The 23,852-nt window shown below is 35.5% G+C and overlaps 1 protein-coding gene across 3 annotated transcripts in view; it reads right to left on the bottom strand.

Annotated features, from left to right (window-relative positions):
- LOC145993983 (ATP-binding cassette sub-family C member 4-like) overlaps nt 1-23,852 on the bottom strand; it is a 152,082-nt gene that overhangs the window by 16,383 nt on the left and 111,847 nt on the right. For all 3 annotated transcript variants that reach the window (XM_083130012.1, XM_083130013.1, XM_083130015.1), the window contains exons 15-23: nt 22,048-22,241; nt 21,107-21,390; nt 20,390-20,469; nt 15,600-15,750; nt 14,158-14,264; nt 11,767-11,890; nt 10,607-10,777; nt 7,164-7,291; nt 4,691-4,936 (exon numbers count right to left, since the gene is read on the bottom strand). In XM_083130012.1, the coding sequence (XP_082986138.1) occupies nt 4,691-4,936; nt 7,164-7,291; nt 10,607-10,777; nt 11,767-11,890; nt 14,158-14,264; nt 15,600-15,750; nt 20,390-20,469; nt 21,107-21,390; nt 22,048-22,241 (1,485 nt within the window). The remainder of the gene's footprint in view (nt 1-4,690; nt 4,937-7,163; nt 7,292-10,606; nt 10,778-11,766; nt 11,891-14,157; nt 14,265-15,599; nt 15,751-20,389; nt 20,470-21,106; nt 21,391-22,047; nt 22,242-23,852) is intronic.

The raw sequence follows: 23,852 nt of genomic DNA, 5'->3' as shown, positions 1-23,852 counted from the left end.
TACAATGATTTTTCCAAGTTTTGCAGTAGGTGCTGGAACCAGGACAGTTATGGGTTTGTCACAATTGATATGACAAGAAAACCCAATAGTGGCAAATACAGAAATAAAATCAACAATTTTCTAGACATTGAAACCTATATAAATAACCATGAAAAGGGCTATCATTGATGATCTTAAATTAAGAGATTATCTTGTAAAAAGATTTAAGGGATGGAAATCACAGAACCGAGGAATTTATGAACAACACAAACAAACAGAACAGCCTATTATTGATGCTATTAGTGAATTAGGTAAAAATATCAAAACTGTTACAGAGCAAAATCAAAATTTGATCACAGAGCTTGTACCTGTAGCTGTTAGGAACATATTAGATTATCCAATCACCCCACTTTCTAGTATTCATACACCTAGTCCTGTTGCTCCTCGAAGAATTGAAGCTAGTCAGGATCCTATTGAATTGGGTCTTCTTGCTCAAAAATATTTAAGCAGACCTAAAGACAACAAAGATGAGGTCTTTGGCTTATATGCTGACACAGAGCGTGATGGTAGCATCATACATAGAATTGGCAATTTCAGAGTAACATTTATGGGAGATGATCTCATTGTATATTCAGAATCTCATCTTGGACAAAGAGGTGGTTTTGTTAAATATCCCGGCACACCTGGATTGTGGGAACTGATGACTCGGAAAAGGCCTGGCAGCTATACAGATCAAGACTATGAGCACTACAAAGAAATATTAATAAAATCAGATGCTCTATTCCAGAACAATGATCCCACACAAAAAAGAGTCAAGTCTAGCAGTGGAGCAAAATACAACAATTTAATCAAGCCCATATGGTCACAAATTAAGACAGGCAGTGGAATCAAACAATACAACACCCTGCCTAAAGAATTTGTGTGGGTTGATGATGTCAGGAAACTTGTAGATAGGTTATTGGTGATAGCTGGGGAGGAAAATGCTGGCAACCACAATTTTTACAATGAAAAGGTTGGAATTATGGACATGATAAGCACCAAATTGTCTAATTTTATAGTGAATGACACTAAGGGGATTGGATATCTTATAAAAATTATTAATACTCTACCACCTAAATTTTGGAATATTTCTGAGGGCCGGGGGTTGGTTAATGACATTATAAACAAGCTGCCATTTGAACTACACATTCCAGGCTATCAGTATTGTGGTCCCGGTACAAAATTGGAGCATAGATTAAACAGAGGGGACCCTGGTGTTAATCCCCTAGATGCTGCTTGTAGAGACCATGACATAGCATACAACACACATTCTGATCTAGACAAGAGACATGTTGCAGACAAAAAATTAGAAGAGGCTGCATTTGGTAGATTTGTAAGCAAAGATCCTTCTTTGAGTGAAAGAATAGCAGCATTGGGAACCACCATAGCTATGAACACCAAACAAAAATTGGGGTGGGGGTTGTGAATATGTATATAATAAACCTAGGATGAAGGCCAAGGGTGTTATGTATCAAATACCTTATGCAGGTCTTAAATCTCTTAAAACTATTGATAGCCTTTTAACCAAAAAGCAGCGCAAGAAAAAAAGCTCTTGTATTGCCAAGGGCCATGGTATGAAATTGTTGCTTAGTACCCCCCAATTAAAAAAATTACAACAATCTAGAAAAAAATCACATGTGGGGGGTTTCATATTTACTATCCCGGCCATCTTAGCAGCACTTGGGGAATTAGAAGAATTAGCAGAATTAGATGAATTGAAGCGCCATAACCTGGCCATGGAGAAACAAGGCAAACGTGTTAAGAGAGCCATGAATAAGTTTAAAAAAACAAGAGCCGCTTACAAACCAAGATATTGAAGCTTTAATCAAGCCACTGGGCATCAAAAATTTTAGAGGTGTGTACATGTCTGATTCTTTACCAGAACAACCACTCAACAAAGAGTGTGGCATTGTTAATTTGGATAAGTACAAAAATCAGGGCACTCACTGGATCTGTTATCTTAAATATTTAAAAAAATGAGGCATTTGTGTTTGATTCATTTGGAGGTGTTCCACCTGAAAATTTAGTAAAATATCTAAAATCAGCTAATCTTTATTACAATAATGCCCGTGTTCAAAATTTCAAAGATGTTAATTGTGGACATTTGTGTTTATCTGTTCTTAGATATATGTCTCAAATAAATAAACCATGAATTGAAGATTTTCAAAAAGCCTTGTGGTATTTGAAACATCATGGGGGTATTCCATCTCACCAGCCAAAATTCAATATTGAAACTCAAATTACATGATGATATAGTGTATCCCAAAACAATAGGTCTCAGAGCATTTTATGGCATGTACTTGATCCCTAATATTACACACCACAACAACACAATTGCAGTAGGGGATCAAAAAATTGTCATCACTCCAGGGCAGCATAATCTGTCCACTCTAAATGCTCAATTACCCAGAGGTATAGTATTAACTCAAAATTCTGTCACTCACAGAGTAGAGATTGTATCTGCTACAGAGACAGTGGATCTGGGTACTATAGGAGAGCTGTTAGGCTTTGAGAACAACACAAAACTTGAACCGGCCATCAAACACACTGCTATTAATATACCTAAATTCTTAGCCATAGAGACTCTGAATATTCACTGTAATGTGGCCGAGGGTATGATCACCAAATCAAATGGCATAGGCACTCACAAACAAACTGGCATCATTGCAACATTTAAACCTAATTCTGAATTTATGGAGCCCATCATGTACACTCCATCACCAACATTATATTTTCCTGTGTGCCATAATAGAATAGATAACATTGAATTGATGGTCACTAATGAAAAAGAAGAATTAGTTGATTTTGCTGGAGCCACAACAACTGCAATCATAGAGATTAATATTTAAATAAAAATACATACAAAAGAAAATTGGAAAATATTGAGAGTTATGAGCTACAATCATTCCCCCCAAACAGGAGGACATTTGCAAATTTAAATCAACCCAACACAGAGATTGAGGTTGATCTTGATGTAGGGGATGGCTTTATACACCCTCACAGAGCAGATCTATACATCAAATTTGATGTTGTAAAGCTCGATGGAACAGATTATCCGGCAAATTCAAATATAAGATTGGTGGATAATTTTGTGCCACATCTGTTCTCTGAAATTGAGATCAGAAAGCATGGTGCTGTTATAAACAGAGTGGATTATCCCGGCATTACCTCCACAGCTTTGGCCACACTAAAATTATCCAAAACCGAGGCTTCTTACTACAAAATAGGTGGATTTGAGGCTGGTGATAAAATTATATCTAAGAGCCACACAGTGCTGTTCCCTATGCGCCTGTTGCCAGGATTCTTCTCAGATTACAAAGATATTATGTGGAAGGGTGGTTTAAGAATCACATTTAGAAGAGCTGCCAATGATAATAATGCTTTGATGAGGTACAGCACATTAAACTCTACAGGGGAAGCTTTGCCCAATACCCTACCTGATGAAGGCAAATGCATTATTCAGACTATGGAGCTAAGAATCCCAGTTGTTGAATATGAAGCCAGTTATGCTCTTAAATACAAAGCAGATATAATATAAAATCCACAGATTCCTTTACAATTTTATACATATCAATGTGTACAGAAGCCTGCCGCTGGTACTTATTATGAGTTTGATGCTACAAATTCATTCTCCAGTATACAATATGACATGCCGGATTTTGTGGTGGTACTGTTTCAGACTGGAAGACACAATAATCAGGAAAAAAATTCAAGTAGATTTGATAACTGCAACATCAAGAACATATATCTTAAAAATGGCAGAAATGAGGTATTTCCTAGAGAAAATTATAATTTAGACATTTCCAAGGATGATTTCCTCAAATTATATGAAGCATTTACAGCATACAAAAGGGTCACTACTGGCAATACTGACATGTATTACACACCAGATGAATTCAAAGCACAGAGACCCATGTTTGTCATCAACACTTCAAAAAGGAAATAAGTTGTGGTTAATGACAGGACAAACATTAAAATTATCTGTGAATTCCACGATACACTCCCTGATGACACTATATGTAGTGTTATTCTCATAGGTGAAAAATCATATGTTTATGATGTAAGAAATGAGAGAGTCACAGAGCAATTCTAGAAAGTCTCTGCATATTACATTGTTTTAATATTAGATAAACAAATTGAGGCTGGTGTCCAATTGAACTTAAACCAGAAGTAAATATGTGTGTGTGTGTGTGTGTGTGTGGGTGTATCTTAGCTTAGTTTTAAGTGTATCCAAAAAAAATATCAAGAGGGGCATATTTTTAACAAATTTATGGACAACAATCTGGCTGATGCAACTTTTGTAAGTATGGGCAAATCAATCTGAGGGGGGCTCATCATTTGTACGCTGTAGCTTCGGGCATTTTTACAAAAATCTTGGATTAGACGCGGTGCTACACTTGAGCAAAAAACTCATATGGGCATGTTGAGCTAGGTTTAAGTGTAGCCAAATCTGCTTGAGGGGGCTCATCATTTGTACGCTGTAGCTTCGGGCATTTTTACAAAAATCTTGGATTAGACGGGGTGCTACACTTGAGCAAAAAACTCATATGGGCATGTTGAGCTAGGTTTAAGTGTAGCCAAATCTGCTTGAGGGGGGCTCATCATTTGTACGCTATAAGTGCGCTGGTTGTACCACAAATCATACTACTAGTATGAATGAAATAAGACTTACGTCTTCCAGAGCCTTCCACAATATATCATCTGGATATTCATCAAATGGATCCAGATTCTTCCTGAGTGTCCCAGAGAATAAGACAGGGTCCTGAGGGATGATAGAAATCTTACTCCTTAAGTCGTGCAGCCCCAGAGATTTTGTATCCACTTTGTCAATGTAGATGGATCCGTTGACTTCAGCCAATTGGAACAAGGCTACAATCAGGGAGGATTTCCCAGCGCCAGTTCTACCCACAATTCCAACCTGAAATGTAAATTAGTATTAAAGTTATGAAACTCAGATTTTTTGCATTCATGGGTTCTGAAGATTGCTTAATTAAATTAACCTATTTAAACATCATTAGAAACTTTTTTATTTTGCAATTTGCAACAACTTTAAAACAGATTGTATGTTTGATTTTGTATTAAAGATTTATTGTACTTATTATTTATTGTGTCAAAATTGAAAGAATAATTATTGCAATTAGTTATTCTTCATAACAACTTATCATGTACATACACACACACACACACACACACACACACATAAAGAATGGGAGCAGTGTCATTATAATTATTACTATTAATTAGGTTACAATTAAATAATAATATAATTCTTGACATTTAAAATATTAAATATGATGTATATTAAATCTAATATCCATAAAGGATTTCTTTCTATACTTAATTTTTATTTATTTATTGTGCTTTATTTTTTTTATTCATAGCAATTATATATCAAAATACATCAACATGTAGGTGTATATTTTCACAATATTTTGAACGAAACTGCCATATTAAAATTGAAAAAAAATTATAATTAATTTCATGGGGTGCAAATGTAGATTTGGCATCATAATCATGATGCATTAACTATGATTAGAATATATTATGTTCACTGTGTGCATATGTAGGTGACCTGCTAAACCTTGAAAATTGTAGTGTTTATATAATTTTCATGTGATTTACTACAATATAAAAAAAGGGGTGGACCCCCAAAGCAGGCCTGCCTCCACCTGCATACATTTGAGGGTATGCGCTTATGTCCTGGTGCCTAATAAACAAGGACATCAGTTGCTCTGAATTTATCGGTTCCCCTGCTTTCTGTTCCTTTCTTTATTGTTATTTATTTAAAATATACAATTACATACATGTACATCAAACAAAAGAATATATATGTATATACAAATGATGATGAAACCCAACCTTACCAAAGAAGGCCGCGGTGGCTCAGTTGGTAACATGTCTGACTACCACGCTAAAGGTCCCGGGTTCGATCCCCGGCCGGTTCAAATCCGGGAACTTTTCTAACGATGGAAGCGGCCCCGGCACCCACCCAGCGTCGAATAGCATGGGTACCTGGGGGAAACCCTGGGGGGTAAAGGCGGTCAGGGGCATGATGCTGATCACATCACCCCCACTCACGACCGGATCAAGAAAGTGTGAGGCATTACCCCCACACCCCCTATACGCCTTCATGGCGTGATGCTATGCACAGGGGAGCACTTTACTTTACCTTTTTTATACAAATGATGAAGGACACAGTAAACACTTATCACACGAAGAGAAATAATTCTATATTTCGCGATCTGAGTCGCATTTTCAAGGTAGAAGAAAGATAGATCAGCATCACATGGAGTCGAGGCACAGAATACTGACCATAGCATCTCTATGATCAGTGTTGCCAGAAACAGTTGATAGATAACAAAAAGTACTTTAACCAGTGTTTACTGTAAGGTGGGTGGGTAGTTTCGGGGAGGAGAGGAAAGGGTTACTGGTTGGCTAGGTTGAGTCTGGGGCATATAGTGGTGTGCATGCCTGCTATATAAGCCCTTTCCCATCGCCTGCGGAAAGATATAATAAAAATAGATAATTCAGTTACATATATTATTTAGTTATTTTCTCTCTCTTTTTCTCTCCAAGGTTGTCCAAACCATTCTGGTGTTCAGAACGAGTCGTATTTATTGATTTATGACATTTGTAAATTGATATTATATATTTTTAACATTAGGGGTGTATGTTATTTACATACTTTTTCCATAAGATATTAACATCTGAGTTTAAATAGATAAAATTATGATTAATATTGCAGAATGATATGATACAAAGAATATGATTACACTAAATTGTTATAATAATTACATGAATGAAATACAATGAGCACTCATTAAGTTACTGTTGGTTACTCAGTTTAATGATACATTTCTAATGACATAAATATTTCAATAAGATTCGAACATTATTTAACTTGAGTTTAAGTCTCTTGGGAAAAACTGGTATTCAGCAGCAATTTGGTCTTAGATGTTTTATGCCAGTTTAGTGTGCCCTCTATTGAAAAAGTATTGTCGTTCGTCGGGAGTTAGTTCATGTGTTTGTTAGTTTTATTGCAAAATTTATATAAAATGTTTACTAAATTAATACTAGGGATTTGAACACATTGAACCCACCCCTTAAATAGGGCCATGAAACTTATATTTAAATAACCACCTCACCTTTTCTTTGGGTTTAATTTTAAATGAGACCCCCTTTAATGCTGGTAGATCATTTTTACAGTATCTGACGTACACATTGTTAAAGGTTATTTCTCCACTTTCTGGCCAATCACTTGGAGGTTTCTTTTCTGAAAGATGAAATGTAGATAATAAACAGAAAATAGAATGAATACATATTTGTTGCTGTAATAAATATTTTGAATGCTCAAATTGTTAAGTACTCACAACACTAATTTATTTTGTTAGGTTTCGAGTTTTATAATTCTAAATGTATTGCTGGTGTCATTTCTTGTAATCAATACTTTAAGCAATTTTAACTTCCTTCATTATAAAGAAAAATGTATTGCAAACAGTGAAGAGAATCACGATATGGTTCTTTGACTAAAGGAAATTTAAAATGAATGTACTTCAATATTTTTTTCCACTTAGTGTACACACGCTACTTCAGTTTGGCTCCTCATACATTATGTGTGCCGACCTCCATGGCAGAATGGTTAGTACAGCATGCTACAATGCCAGGGGTCACAGGTTCAAAATCCAGGCTGGGCATGGTTCTTTGTGAGTGTCCCTTCATCAATTTCATCATATCATCACTCATCCTCATCTTCACAATTAGCCAAACATGTCAGAAAAGCCAAATAGAATACAAAATCAATCAAGCACATTGTGTACAAATAAAAATGTTGAAGTGTTGTTTACATATAAAACTGAAATGATAGCTTTGAATTCCAATAAATGCTGACTGGGTGGCTGAGCATTCTTTTGAAACTGCTACCAAAATTCCCAGGTACAAGTTCCAGCATGATTTTTCTTTTCTTTTTTGATGTTTCTTTAGTTTTAATTTAACTTCATGCACAGATATAGTATTCAGGACTGGATCAATTACAAGGTGACGAACATTGATGGATTTAGTGGGAGAAGCATGTGCCCCGTACATAATGAAAATTATTGATAGCATTATATTACAATGAACAAAAAATGTTCATGCAATCTTCTTCCATCTAGTAATAAAATAAAACTATGCTTAGCGCAAACACATAAATTGGTACTAGATATACTAAACACTTAAATAAGTTTATGTTGGAAAACAAATCTTGAGTTTGTTGCTTACAAGGCTTTAATGTTAACTGATGGACACAAGGTGAGATTATTCAAGATCATATTTTTCCCATGTTGCTTGCAGTTTCGTCTGATGAAATGAATTGTCAAGCTTATCACTTTCTGTAATCATTGTTAATACAAATAACATCTCAAGTAACCACAACCATTGGGCCAACACCAGTTTTTATGTGGGAATGGTTCTTTTTACTTTATTTTGCAAATTGATGTTGGTCTTAGATTGGGCCAATGGTGGTTGCCAACATTTGCCCAACCATGGAAAAGTGAGTCAAAAGCAGTTTTATAAACAACTTTCTCATGTTAAGACAACTTTCAAGAGTATCCTATAAATACTAGTGTATAATAAATTACATGATGGGTTTCTTTTCGAATATTTCAGTCATAGCACATACTGAAAATGTAATATTTTTAAATGAAAGTATAGAAGCTATTTTTAAATTGCGGTCACTCACCAATTCTTTATCAGCAGCCATGGATGAAAGATGTGTTGGAATTGCTTATTGTTTGTCTCTGTAGCTATAGCAGAACAAGAACATTCTTACAGATATTCTTGTGAAGCTGGTTAAATAATGTTATTTGCAGACTAAATTCCATGAAACATGGAAACTAAGTAAACTGGAGAAAGCGTTTTGTACTACCACTTGAAGGTACCTTGAAAACTTATACCATATGAATGAGAAAGTGGTGTGCATTTTATTTTACAAATAATTTGTACTATTGTTTACATTTGGCCTTGCAATAAATTATTTATATATCAGAACACCAAACTATCTATACTATAGTTTTCAGTATGTTGGTCCAACATAAAACCATACGTTGGGCCAACCTTGCAATCACTGCTAAAATTACCATTGCCCTATGGTATGTTCTTATGTTTCAGTACATTGACCCAACACTGGGCCAACCACTTTTGGTTACTTGGGATAGAACTACTTCTATTTCACAAAAATCTACTAATGCTACCACTATGTAGTCCAAGCATACTTGGGTTCATTTTCTGGTGGAGCTACATTGTACAGTGGTTTGGCTCCCATTTCGAAAGTCCAGGGAAAAATGTAGATCCGTTTATGGTGATGATGTTACCACTAAGACATCAGGGAAGCCTGGGTGTTGTTTGTGAGTGTCCCTTCATCATCACTCATCCTCAGTGTCACGATTAGCTAAATGTGGCAGAAAAGTGATGTAAAATAATGAAATGTAGATACCTGCTAATATTATGAATAGGGCCCGGGACTTTTAAGTCCAATGAAACTGTAAAATATGTATGTAATTATGTCATAAAAATCTACAAATATGCCATAAAATATTTAAAATATGTCAGAGAAATGCAGAAATATTCCCAGTAAAGCCAAAAATATGCACAACAGTATACTTTCAAATTTCGCAGTATCTTCCAGAAAAGATCGACTAGAGTGGGGGTGGAGTATTAAATGAAGTCAGAATCCCTTTACCCAAAGAATGTAGTGGGGAAAATACTGAAAATATTGTAAGGTTCATTTCAATTATGCTAAGTTCCATTTACTATTATATCAGATTTACACCTTTGTGGAAACTATATCATAATTGTAAGCTTGCTATACACTGATACGTGCATTACTCAAACAACAAGTGATCTTGAAACTCCCATACTCGATGAAACCTGTTTACTTGTTTATTGTGATTCTTGTGCTGCATAACAATGACACATAACACTTTTCCTCAATAATGTTCACATGGCTTTCAATTGTCAGTGGGATAAAGAAAGGGGGTATTATTGTTTTGTACAAGTTGGTAAGAAAAACTGGCATCTGCTTTTAATTTCTTTGTCCGTTATATCGTTATATTGCCATTGATAACATAAACTATCTACGTATTGCGCTAAAGGTACGAACAATAAATACCATAAATAACCGATTATATGCAAGACAATTACAAAATTATACAGAAATATGTCTTATTATGAGAAAATTGAAGAACTGTGTTGTAAAAATGCAAAATTGATAAAATATGTCAAAATATGCCTTATCAAGTTCGTCTATTTTGGGTGATTTTCATCAGATACTTAAAGATGTCACCTCAGTATTTGATCTGATGCCTAGTAAAAAAATATGTTAAAACCTAAATTCTGGGTCCTAATTATGAATTATATCTTTGAACGTTTTGCATTATACTTATTTCAAAATATGATAGCAAGACATGTTTGGAACAAATGCATTGTCACATACACAATTGGTAAACTTAACTCACTACTCAGTGTTTCATTACCCTATGATCTCAAACAGTACTTCCATATGGATAGCCAATGCATAACTGCCAAAACTTTCATATTGTATTTACACACAAACCTATTTCAGTTTCCAGTGGTGGCTCCTTTTCTATTCTTGAGTATTCCAAAACTCTCTCCACTGAAGTCATGTTGTTTTCCACCTCTGAAGATTGCCTTATTCCCCACTGGAGAAATCCAGTCAATCCAATGGACTGGGTGATGGCAAGGCCAACATTTCCTCCAAGAAAATCTGCAAACAGAGAGAGAGAGAGAGAGAGAGAGAGAGAGTAACAATTTTCTTTAAGGATCCTAGAAATTTTAAAATGTTAATACCTTCCTCCATAAATTTACAAAAAATTAGAAGTTACAATGGGTCCATGGTATTCCAGTCAGTATAATGTCCAACTGCTGTGCAGGAGGCCTAGGTTCAATAGTGGAAATTTTTCTGAAATTGTCCCTGCATAAAGTGGCTGTGAGGTAAAATCAACCAATCCAACAACATTTCAACTTCTTTTCTAAATTGTGACACATCACAGTATTATGTAAATCCTCTAAATATATATTTATCCCCTTCCTAAGTTAGAACATATTTCTGATACATAATTCACGATATGTGTGACTTACTCACTTTATATATATTAACTGATATTTTCATTAAATTAAAAATGCAAACTTTTGTTACTTACGTTAAATGAGTATCTCTTTTATGCAATGATGTTTCGGAAACAACTGTTTCCTTCTTCAGGTTCTTTTCTCAGCTATCTGAAATATATACATAATTCACAATATGTGCGACTTACTCACTTTATATACCGTATATTAATTCGTAAATATTTGACGAGGCTATGGCATATTTTGGATAGCTGAGGATAGAACCTGAAGAAGGAAACAGTTGTTTCCGAAACGTCGTTGTATAAAAGAGATACTCATTTCACGTAAGTAAAAATGTTTTTTATTTTTAATTTATTGAAAATGCCAATTTATATAATTTTTGATACAGGCTGTATTGCTGTACAGTCTCAGCCATTATAATGAAACTTTTATTGCACATTTTACAGTGGCTTGCATTTTTTAAAATTTGTCATGCAAAGTACAGGAAAGTATGTTATTTTATTGGGAGCAGATAAGCTTATTACAGGAAACTGTAAACTTATAACATGATAATTGTAAGGGTAACACTGTTTTTTTTTTTACTTAAAACATTATGGTTCTTAAATTCTAGTTAGAAGTGACACATACGTCTATTAATAACCAAGAAACTGAGTGTCACAAATGCAGTGTATGTTAGACAAACACAATCCAACCAGAGTCCAAATGCTCTACTCGTTGCAAGGTACATATACCAGGCTGATGAATGGAGGTTCTGAAAGTATAAGAAATTTGTTATTAGTACAAGGACTTTCATTCAGCACTAAAATTCAAGTAACAGATTCATTAGTTAAAAATCTCATGCTAATGCACATGTGGATCTGGAGGACAAGGAGGCCATTAGCTCTTCCAGGCATACAGATGATTAATGATACTGCTGCAGATAGAAATATCTACAATGTAGTCAACAGAACAAGAATAAATTACAATTATTACAATTACAATATTATCAGGGATTTGGGTGTTTTATTTATATGTATATCAACTCAGTTACTTTTTGGTGCCAGTTCCTATAACTGAAATTCTAGTACTTTTAAAAAGTAACTTTCTGAACACTGGGACTTTATTGGAACACTTATTGTTTATTAGTTTATAAAGGGTGTCCCAATAAAAGTGACTGATTTAATATGTTGAATAGAACACTTTTTTAAAGAAGAATGACAAATATTTGTACATCATCACAACGGGTAAATGCTCCGATTTATGAATGCCAATTTTGATTTATGCAACATGTTCTAACAATACCTTTATCAGTGATTGTTGCAAATTAGTTCACGTGGAGGGTTTTACAAAGGAACATTGAGTTTTTGATAGTGAAAACTCATTACAAGAATGGCGAGTGTTATGCAGAGACTGTAAGGAAGCCTTGTGCAATCCTTGGACGTGAATGTGCACCTAGTGAAAGTAAGTTCACAAGTTGATCAAGAAATTTGAGGAAACGGGTTCAACAGCAGACATTAAAACACTTTGCTCTCAATCTAGCCAGTCTGTTGAGAACATCATTATTGTGTGTGACAGTGTTATTGCAAGACCAAAAAAAAGAAAATGCATTCTTAAACCGGAACATTTACCTGTTGTAATGATGTAAAAATATTTGCCATTTTGTATTTTCTTAAGCATATTAAATCCGTTGCTCTTATTGGGACACCCTTTATATTATGAGGGGTGTTGGAGTCAAACTGGGACTTTTGAGTTTATTAAATAAAGAGAACAAATTTCAGGGAGGGGAAACTGCATTTATTTTTAAACATACACCCCTGCTACATTTATGCACTTATCCCAGGATTTAACCAATGCTTGGAAAGTTTCATCATAGAAAAATCTGTCAGTATGCCTAAACCATCCAAGGACAGCCTGCATCATGACCGGGATTGACACTGATGGACATACGGCCATCTTTGAAACTTTTACACCATTGAAATATCTTACTGCGGCTGAGAGTCTCATCACTAGGGCTAGGATTTTTATGACCTAGAAATCACCAAAATATGGAAAATAAAATATGCTCTTATGGCCAAAAATTTTACAAAATATGCACTATAATTTGGAATATATGCCCTTATAACATCAATATCTAAATGCCGAGATATTTTCACATACATACTATTTTTAGTTCATGTTATGGGCCCTGAGTTGCAATGCACAATGAATACTTTCTGTAAATTTTAAATAAAGATGAAAAAGACGTTGCTGCAGTCCAAAACAAAACCAAAAAAGGAACAACTCTCGACTAAACATGGGAGTAAGAATGAACCCACTTCGAAAATGACTGTATATTTCTTGAAAATGCAAAAATATGCCGAATATGACCAAAAATCAATCTTAATATGCTCTATCATGCAGAAATGGCCAAATATGCTCTTTTAAAAGCACCTTAATTTAATTAGTTTCTTCATAATATGAATTTCTATATGTTTAGGGAACACATCACCCTACCCAAAAAAATATGCTAAGTCATGATAATCCTAGACCTATTCATACTGAGCTTGAAGTCTTCTGTAGATATCTGCAGATTTTATGCCTTCGTTCACAAGAAACTTCATCACAACATGCTGTTCCATGCACGCACTAACATTGTTGTATGTCTTCTTGATTAACTGTCTCTCGACTGGTCCATGACATGTGCACTGCCTATCAGTAATAGAACACACTAGCCACTTAGTACTGCATCTAGTATCGCCACACAAGCATACATTATTATACCTGCAAAATTAAAAGTCTCTGTTTGACTTGAACGCCGCTCGTAGTTTGTTCACATGTTTGAAATTGTGGTGAGAAGCTCTGGCATCTATTAACTTGGGATGTTGATAAGAAGACAGAAAATGAGATCGAACACATGCCCTTGAATTAGCATGTTGTAACATGTTTATGTGCTCTAACAGAAGATGATCCATTATGAGAACTATGGCTCCTCTATCAATTCCATCTATAGAAGTATCAATAAATGTTAAGCATTGCTTTATTCAACTTTATCCAATTTACCTGATGACTGTCAAATTCCTTGCTGAGCATCTGTTGAGCTCCAAATGCTCTTATTGTTGTGAGTCCTTGGATGGATGCATTCAAGTGGGTGAACACTGGGCTCCGTGCTGGAATAGAATTGAGATGCACACTGCACAATGAACAGCTTAAATATGCATATGCACATGATGGATATCATGTGAACATCACTGTTAATTAATCCATGGCCTGCAGTGCATTTACAATGTGTCCCATAAGTCTGGAACCATAGGAGAGGAACAGAACTTATTATTGTAAAACACAGTTAAAGAATGTGTTGAAAGTCCCCACGAGCAAAATAACTTGGATTCCTCCTTACTCAATGCGATGGTTTACTCGTAACAGAAAAAAGGGTAATATGAACAATACCTATGGCTCAAGACTTATAGGGCACCGGTGTCTCTTTAAGTGGTCCTTCTTTGTGGAGCATCTATATATATAGACTGTATTTCAAAATTAATGTTTGTTGTATTGCAAGTATTGTGGCAAGTCATTTTCATAGACATTAATTTTTCATGCTTTTATTAATCTATTTGGGAAAACAATCAATTGTTAATGCTTTATCAGTTCCTGATTTTTCTTTATTATTTTTTTTTTGTAATGAGTACTTTCCTGTGTTTTACAATTTGGGGCAGAGTCTATATATAGATTGCTTTCCTTAGCTTCATTATGCAGCAAGTTTTTTATATATATATATATATATATATATATATATATATATATATATATATATATATATCATTATTTATGATGAAATTAATTTGCGGTTGCATCTATATAGAGATAATTCATTTTTGGAAGCACTTTCCTTCAACATCGCCTCAAGGAAGGGGTTAAATTGATTAGTAAATAGTGTATTTTAAAATATATATCTCTCTCTCTCTCTCTCTCTCTCTCTCTCTCTCTCTCTCTCTGTGTGTGTGTGTGTGTGTGAGAGAGAGATAGAGAGACATGGATAGATTATTGCAATACAAAGTTCATATATTTATTTCGGTGAATAGCACATCGCGCTGCGACGCCAAGGGTCCCGGGTTCGAATTTCACTCGGGCTTGGTTGTTTGTGAATGTTCATTCATCAATTTCATCATTTCATAACTCATCCCCATCTTCGCAAATTAGCCAAGAGGCAAAAAAAGCGAAGTTTAAAAAACTAAGTCAATCAATCCATCAATCAATATATTTATTTTGCCTTGTAATCAAGGGGTCCTGTGTTTGATTCCCAATGGAGGAGCATAGTGGTTCGGATCACACTTTAAGCTGTAGGTCTAGTCCCGGTTAGCCTTACTGTGCATAAAGTGGACTTAATATATCAACTCAATCAATCAGTATATTTATTAATACATATAATTACAGAAATCATTTCTGTTAGCTTTTTGGTAATGCATAGTTTACTATATTGAGTTTAATGAAGATCATATACTTACTTATTCCGTCAAGTCTTTTTATACTTCTAGAAGTTGGGACATAAAAAATCCGTAGGAACCAGAATACAATACAAAACAGTATAGCTGGTATAATTAACCAATAATTAGTTATAATTATTACTACTAATGTCCCAACTGTCAGCAGCACTACCTACAAGAAATACATTGATATCATTAATTACACTTATTGAAAAAACATATTGACAGATTGCAAATCAAAGAACAGTTATCTTTAAAATAAACAAGGAGGAGAGGTTGCAAGCCAATGGAGTTGTCATGAAGAGATTCTTGATATGTCTTTGGCAACAGATACCAGTTATGAAAACAGTATGGGCTCAGTAACATGTAATATGCAATTGATTTGCCTCACAATATTTTGAGTATAAGAGCATGATTTCAGACTGAATCAACAAGCAATAGGTGACAAGCGGAATGTGACAGATGATAAGCAACAAGTGACAGTGGTCCTCCTCGATGGTATAGTGATAACTTTGTCACTTTCTAATCAAGGGATCCCTTGTTTAATACCCGGTGGAAGCACATAGCACCAGTGGCATAGCAAGTGGTTGGCGAAGTGTGCAACTGCTCGGGGCCTCACACCTAAAGGGCCCTCGGGTCCCATGGAGTTGATACGAAAAATGCAATATTTAGAAGCGATAAATAAATATGGAAAAGGCTATTTTTTTAAAACATTGTTTTCTCTGGTTTTAAATTCTAGTTAAACATTATAAGTTTAATGAATATGTCAAATAAAGGGCATAACATACAGGCAGGCTAAGTCTAAGGTGACCCGAAAAAAATAAAAATTATCGTCATATTTCTCATATGAAACATTTACACAAAAATTCACGATACCTTGCTTGGACATTTTTACCCATTTAATATTTTCTTGAATAAGAAACACTTTGTCTTGTATTTTCTTCTTTCTCTTGAACTTGCACTCCCGATTTTAATAAGTTAACAATAAAGCACCTCAAACTGCCAGGAAGCAAGTGTGAGGCATTTAAATGCTTGTGTTATTTACTTCCTTCCTACAGCAGACTCATGCCCAGTATTTTTTGAGGGGGGAGGGGGCAGATCCGAAAATGTGAAACAAAGGGAAGATCCGAAATGCTGTTGGATTCATTGCATTAGGTTATTTTCTGACACTTTTGGCTAATCGCGATGATGAGGATGAGTGATGATATGGTGAAATTGATAAAGGAACACTCACATAGAACACCCATGCCCAGCCCAGGAATCAAATCAGGTACCCATGGCACCATAGCATGCTGTGCTAACCACTCCATTACAGTAATCATCGAAATGCTGTTGGGAGTATTAGATGAGACCACCTATGTACTTATGTTATGTTGGTATTGCAGCTAGTGCTAAGTGTACAGTCATGGAAAGAAATATTTGCCCTATAGGACTACTGGTTTAAGGCTCTATGCAGGAAGTACTTCTTTCCATGACTGTACACTCAACGACAAAAGTAATATGTCTATTACAATTTTCATTCAGTCGTTTTCTACACTGTGGTGATAATGAGTTGATATAAAAATGCCACTAAGCAGATGTAAACATCAGCTTTTCATCAAAATAATTCCATCCCTTAGAACAGCACAAGATGTTGAGTAACAACAGAATGAAAATAGTGATGCACAATTTGCCTCTTCTTTGCTATTGGCTGTACAATTGTAGAGTTACAATGTTATAGACCAAAGTAAGGGGAAACAATCAACTCGAGAAAAATGAGCAGTTACCCTAACAATATCACAGAAATACAGCACATTCCAGTAGTCAACAATGTCAAATACCTGGGTGTATACTTTTATAGGAAACTGAATTGGGCAAGGCATATACAATATCTCAAGGAAAAGGGGTTAAAAATTGTTAATTTACTTCGATGTATTTCCACGACCAAGTGGGGAGGACACCCCCATACAATGCTATTATTTTATAAAAATTGTTTTCGTGCATTGTTTGATTATGCAGCACCAGCATATGGTGGGGCCAATCCAAAACTTCTTACGTCTATAGACGTATTACAACGACGAGCCTTACGTACATGTCTAGGACTCATGCCGTCCAGTCCCAATGTTAGTGTATATTTAGAAAGCAATGAATCCTCTTTGTCACACTGACGCATCAAACTCACCATGCAATATTTGTTCAAATCGTGGGCGCGACACGCTCATCCCTTTAATAAAACATTTGCAATTCAGCGACAGTGGTTTGGCCTCCCGACCCCCCCCTCCCCCACTAAACATTTTTTTTCTTACAATGTTATAATATTGACCCTGAAGCTTACCACCAAACTTTTACCCATCCGGACCCACTTTTATATCAACTGAATATTCCCACAGAACCCCGAGTAGAGATACAATATGAAGATCATGGCAGACATGAAAATTATAGAGAATTTGGGCCCACATCAACCTTTATTTATACTGACAGATCGAAGTCTGCAGACGGTGTGGGATGCGCTTTTTACGTACCATCTCATAACATCACTTGACAATTTTCCCTCCCATCCGATATGTCGATCTTCTCGGCAGAATGTTATGCTATCTATAAAGCACTACAATTCGCCCTGCAGTTCCGAGTCGATCATTCTTTAATTCTTATGGACGCATTGAGCGTACTTCAAACGTTAGCACGAACAGGTCGGGCAGCATATAAATTAACGGTATTTCCCTATATTATTCTCCGAATCATGCTAGACCTTCAACAACAGGGTCTGTCAGCGACCTTCACATATATTCGAGCCCACAGTGACCTTAATAAATATCAAGATCGCGTTGATGTAATGGCTAAACAAGCAAGAACGAAAGAAACTGCTACCCCGATGCACCTGCCATACACTGACCTCCTCCCATGGGTAAAAATCAAAGTAGAACAACAATGGGACGATTGGTGCACCCAGCAAACTCCTCAATACCAATCCATATAGATGGCATGCACAAGTCGGCAATAAACGTCCTTGGTTTCAACACATTAACCTACCCCGTGCAGTTTTAGTGTTTACCATGCGAATGCGTACAGGTCACGTTGTTATACATCCCAGTTCATATACCGTGCCTGCAACTTCCTGTCAGTGTGGAGAACCTATACAATCAACCACACATTTGTTTTTACAATGCCCAATTCGACAACAACATCGCAATACTCTATACAAACAGTTACAACGTGTGGGTATTCCATTTCCGATGTCCCTTTTGACTCTACTCTACGAACCACGGTCTGATGTCATGTGGATACTGTACAGCTTTGCATGAAAACACAACATTGTAACATAAACAAACAGATACTTGGAATGTAAACAAACTTTCTCCTAACAAACCAAATAGGATCCCTGGCAAGAAATCGCTCATAGGCGGTGTGTGCCAATCAAAGAAGAAGGAAGGAAGGGAAACAATCAACCCCCTGAGAGACCCCAGATCCGACAATGAGCAAGACAGTCGATTTGTCACATGGCATACATTCAATTCCCAGAAGTATTTGAATTGTACTGTGTTTTGTAAATTAATATTGTTTTAATTTTAATTTTCTTATTCCAGCAGTATTGAACAGCCATGATAATTCTATGGTTAGAAAATCATACATTTTTAAATTAAATTATACGTATTAGCAATAATTATCACTATGAGGAACATGTCTAAATGTGAGTTAACAAAAAAAATATCACAAAACTACACTTCGGAAATTGTCGGGAAATTATTAAATAACATTTTCGACAGTATTTTTTTATTATTATTTTTTAAATATGATAATCTGCTGACAAATACCTAAAGATTTTGTGTCGATTCATATTGAGAGTTCAAATTTAAAGATCAGATGGGGCCTCGCATTCTAACCTTGCCCAGGGCCTTGCAATATGTTTGCTACGCCACTGCATGGCACAGTGGTTTGTATCTCACTTTTAATTGTAGGTTGAGTCCCTATTATCCTTTCTGTACACAAAGTGGACTTAAATCATGAAATCAAAGAAGTGACAGTAGGGTGCACACCAAAGTGACAAGGGACAACTGACACAGGCTTTTTCAGTCTATAAGCAAGCATTCACCACACATACGTGAACAACAAACCGAGGTGACATGATGCATGTCATTGAATAAAGAGCTGAGGGTTGGCATCCAAGTGACATGTGTCACTTGTCACTGTCACATGTTTCTTGTCGTTTCGGTCTGAAAGCTCCTTTAAAAATTACAGTTCATTTTCAAATAGAGTAATTTTCTTTGTCTAAATTATCCTCTGAGGTATGAAAAAAATCACAGAACATGGATTAATTAAGTGACGCACTGTATGATAAAAAATATACAGTGGAACGTCGATTTTACATTCCTCGATTTTACATTTTCCTGCAATATACATTCAATCTTGATAGTCCCAACATAGCAAATTGTTAAAACAGTTTCCAACATTTTTTTTTTAGCTTCGTACACTGAAAATCGTAAAATCGAGGTTCCACTGTATATGTACTTCTGTAAAAAGATAATATTCTATGTCATTCACATAGATTACAGGAGATAAAGATTTTGAATATGTCTGTTATGAAGGAAATTAGTATTTTGTACAAGAAGTGCAATGTTTCAAACAAAAATTTGGTTCTTGATTCACCATGGTAACACTGAAATATCATTATATACACACCAATTTTGAAGTTGGATTCAGTGAATTTTTCTACTGAGATTTTTATTTTTAATTTACCATAAATATAATTGTCTGATAATTGGACAATTATTATTATTATTATTATTATTATTATTATTATTATTATTGTTGTTGTTGTTGTTGTTGTTGTTTACCTGAATGCTGTCTAGAAGGACTTGAGGTAGATATTCGTCTACAGAACCCATATCTTTAGAAAATCGATTTAAAATTCGACCTAGAGAGAATATTAAAAGAGCATCAATACAGTTTGAGTATGTAGGATATCAGTCAGACTTCTAGTCTCATTTGTCTGAGCATTGAAATAGCTATTACAATTTATAATATTTCTCTGAAAAGTCAATGAAAGTTATGGTTTTAGCAAGAGTCAAACCTCCATTCCAATAATGTGAGCATACACATACACACACAAATTTCTGGATGCAAATAGACTCAATTATACACTGTACCTGAAAATGTTATATTCCTTCCTTCAATTTAACTTTGATTATCACATCTCTCTCTCCTTCTATTCCCTGACTCCGTGGCATCAGGGGTCCCGGGTTTGAATCACAGCTGGGGCATGGATGTCCTTTGTGATTGTCCCTTCATAATTTCATGTAATCATCACTTATTCTCATCTTCATGATTAGCCAAAAGTGGCAGAAGAGCGAAGTAAAGTAAACCAAATCAATCAATCTTTATAATTCATTATTTAAACATTTATATTTCTACTGTTTTACGCACTTTAGTTTTGAAATAATTTATTGTTACTTATATATGATGAAAACTACATGTCTATGAATATCATTTAACTTTTCAGGGGTTAATTTAATTGATCTTATGGGAATAAATTATTAAGTACTTATACATACCCGATGGGTTTGTGTCAAAGAATCTCAGAGAAGCTCTCATGATAGTGTTGAACATCCTGTCATGGAGTACTTTAGATGCTCTGATGCAGATGAAGGAAAAATACAGAGATCTTGTAAGTATAGAGACCACTGTTGTTAGTACCAGTGCCACATAAATATACATGGAAACATCTCCATTCAGTGTTGTGAAACTTCCACTTGTTGTGTTACATATCATCGTGTAGGTTGTTGAATATATTTGTCCCATATCTCTACAAGTTAATTGTAACTCTTGCTGATTTGCCCTGGAGAAAATATGCATTTATTAATTTTACAGTATTTATAAGATGATAACCAGCACGTCCACCATCATTGGGAACAACAGCACGACTTACAGTGCATAGAATCACGCAGCCATTGGCTGCGGTCCCCGAATCAGATGTCAGTGACTGGTAGCATCTGCTTTCTTGAATTCAGTACATACATGAGAACATTCAAAAGTACAAAACTTGAACACAATATGAGCAACATAGAGTAATGCAGGGTCATGGCACACCCTGCACTTTAAGCGATGAATTACAGCCATATTATCAGAAAACAAAAACACAGGATAATCATGTAAAATTAAAGGGGCTGCAAGGGCAGCCAAAGACTCCATGAAGAAGATGGGAAAGTCATATGGCCATGCATACACAAAAAGTTATCAGAATCTTACTAATCTTTGTGTTTGTGTGTGTACTGTACTGTTCTATTCTATTTATCCAGTGAAAATAAAAATTCTTACCTGTTGGTGAATACCAGTGAAGGGCAAAAAGTATACTCTCCTCACTTTTTAGCAGAAAGTGACGCTCCCACCATTCAGTTAGTACTTATGAACAGTATTTGCAAACAGTTACATGTTACATGTTACAGTTACATGTTACATGCCTCTGTTGCAAACAGAAATATTTTGACACACTTACCAATATGACATCCAATAATCTGCGGTGCTGCGGCACGTTTGTGTAAAAATGAAAAGGAAAGCTGCTAGGAATATGTAGAAGAAATTCCCTCCAGCTTTTATGTATCCTTTATATACCATGGAATCTATTGAACCTTTTTCTTGGTGCTCTGCTACTCCTGTTAGTTTGTCTTTTTGTTGAACTTCTGTAATGAGCTTGTGCAGCACAAGAAAGTAACAATAGAATGAAATTAACAATATCTCTTCTAGTGTTAGAACACTTACATTTCATTCCATATGTAGAAATACAGTTTTCCAGAGAAAAATACTCTACTACAATTCTCACTAAATAAACAAAATGGTGTATCCCTATTTAAGCATATCAATTTTGTAAATTATAATATTGTTTTATTTTGCACAATATGTTTCTGAAACTACAGCATTTGCGTTCTCATATTTCATAACAGTTAATTTAAATCATCTATGGAAAGTTAAATGAACAGTAGAAAAGAATATGTGTGTATACACGAGGGTCACTATGAAAAGACTGGTATGATAATTCAATATATACAAGTGGAAAGTGTATGATACTATGAAATGTTTGAACAGTGCAGATCATGTGTACTTGGTGTAGGGTAGGGAAGCAAGCAAACATCCATAAATAACAGCATCATGCTACATGTGTTATTAGTCAGAAAGCATTAGCACTACAGGAACAGAAGAGGCACACACTACAATGGCACATTTATCCCCCTGAAGAACAGTTATTTTGATATACGAATGCTGTTCACCATGGGCCATGTCCATTTTGCACAGCGGTTGACTCAACAGTGCCCTGTGTGCAATAGCCATTCATCATACTGCCATCTAGTAATGCGTCCACATGATAGAGGTGCCACATTCTCCAGGACATATGATCATATCGTGGTATAGTGGTCGCCCACTTTAGAACCTCACTTCATTTCAAAGAAAGTTCCGAAAGATCAGCTTTCCCTCTAACAACCATATGTCAAATCCACGTGGAGTCCAGTAAATCATCCCCTCAAACATTTCCCACCTATATCATCCATCCAAGAAATGACAGCTCTCGTCAAGTCCAAGGTGGAGTAAATGAGATGTTGCCAATTCAGTTTCTTTTAGTGATTTCTCAACGTGAGGTTGCGGTTGCGTTATCTTTGCTAGGTTGTGTTATTGTGTTGTGCTATGTTTTTATACAATATAAAGACCTTGGGAGTATAACGTCACAATGAATGAATGGACATCTAAACACTGCAGGCAGAAGTGACAATAGCACTTTTCCAATGAACAGGTAGTGCTCGAAACGAGATATGTATCCGGTCGGCTTCCTCTGTGGTTGTGTCAAAGGTACTGGCACTGCATTGAAGACTGGTGCTATACCACCATTTAACTTTGAGAAAAAATAAATAAACCCAAACCTGATATTTAATAAATAAAAACATTAAGACAGCCCCACTGCAGAATTGGAAAAAAGAGCGACATATGCTCATTTGTTTGCTTAGTGATTATGCCTTTCCCCCTTATTGTCCTTCAGGCTGGATGTGAGCCCCATAGATGCTCTATATGGAGACATTGTTAGAAAAATTCCCACCTGAACATAGCGATTCTTATGTGAGAGTGTGGATTACATAGTTGCAAAATAAGCTGGCCCTGGAAAAGTATCAACTGGTATCTATGACTAGATCTCAGCTGATATCAATACATCGGCGATGGTATTTGCTCAGCCCTACTCAAACCACAAGGCATGGTTAATGACTGTTTCACAAAAATTAAATAGTCATAGACCCTGCATCAATATCGGTGGTCATT

The sequence above is a fragment of the Lepisma saccharinum genome, chromosome 10, assembly GCF_977018435.1.
Source record: "Lepisma saccharinum chromosome 10, izLepSacc3.1, whole genome shotgun sequence".
Classification (NCBI taxonomy): domain Eukaryota; kingdom Metazoa; phylum Arthropoda; class Insecta; order Zygentoma; family Lepismatidae; genus Lepisma; species Lepisma saccharinum.
The sequence above is the reverse complement of the archived record's forward strand: the minus strand, read 5'-3'. Positions and strand labels throughout refer to the sequence as shown.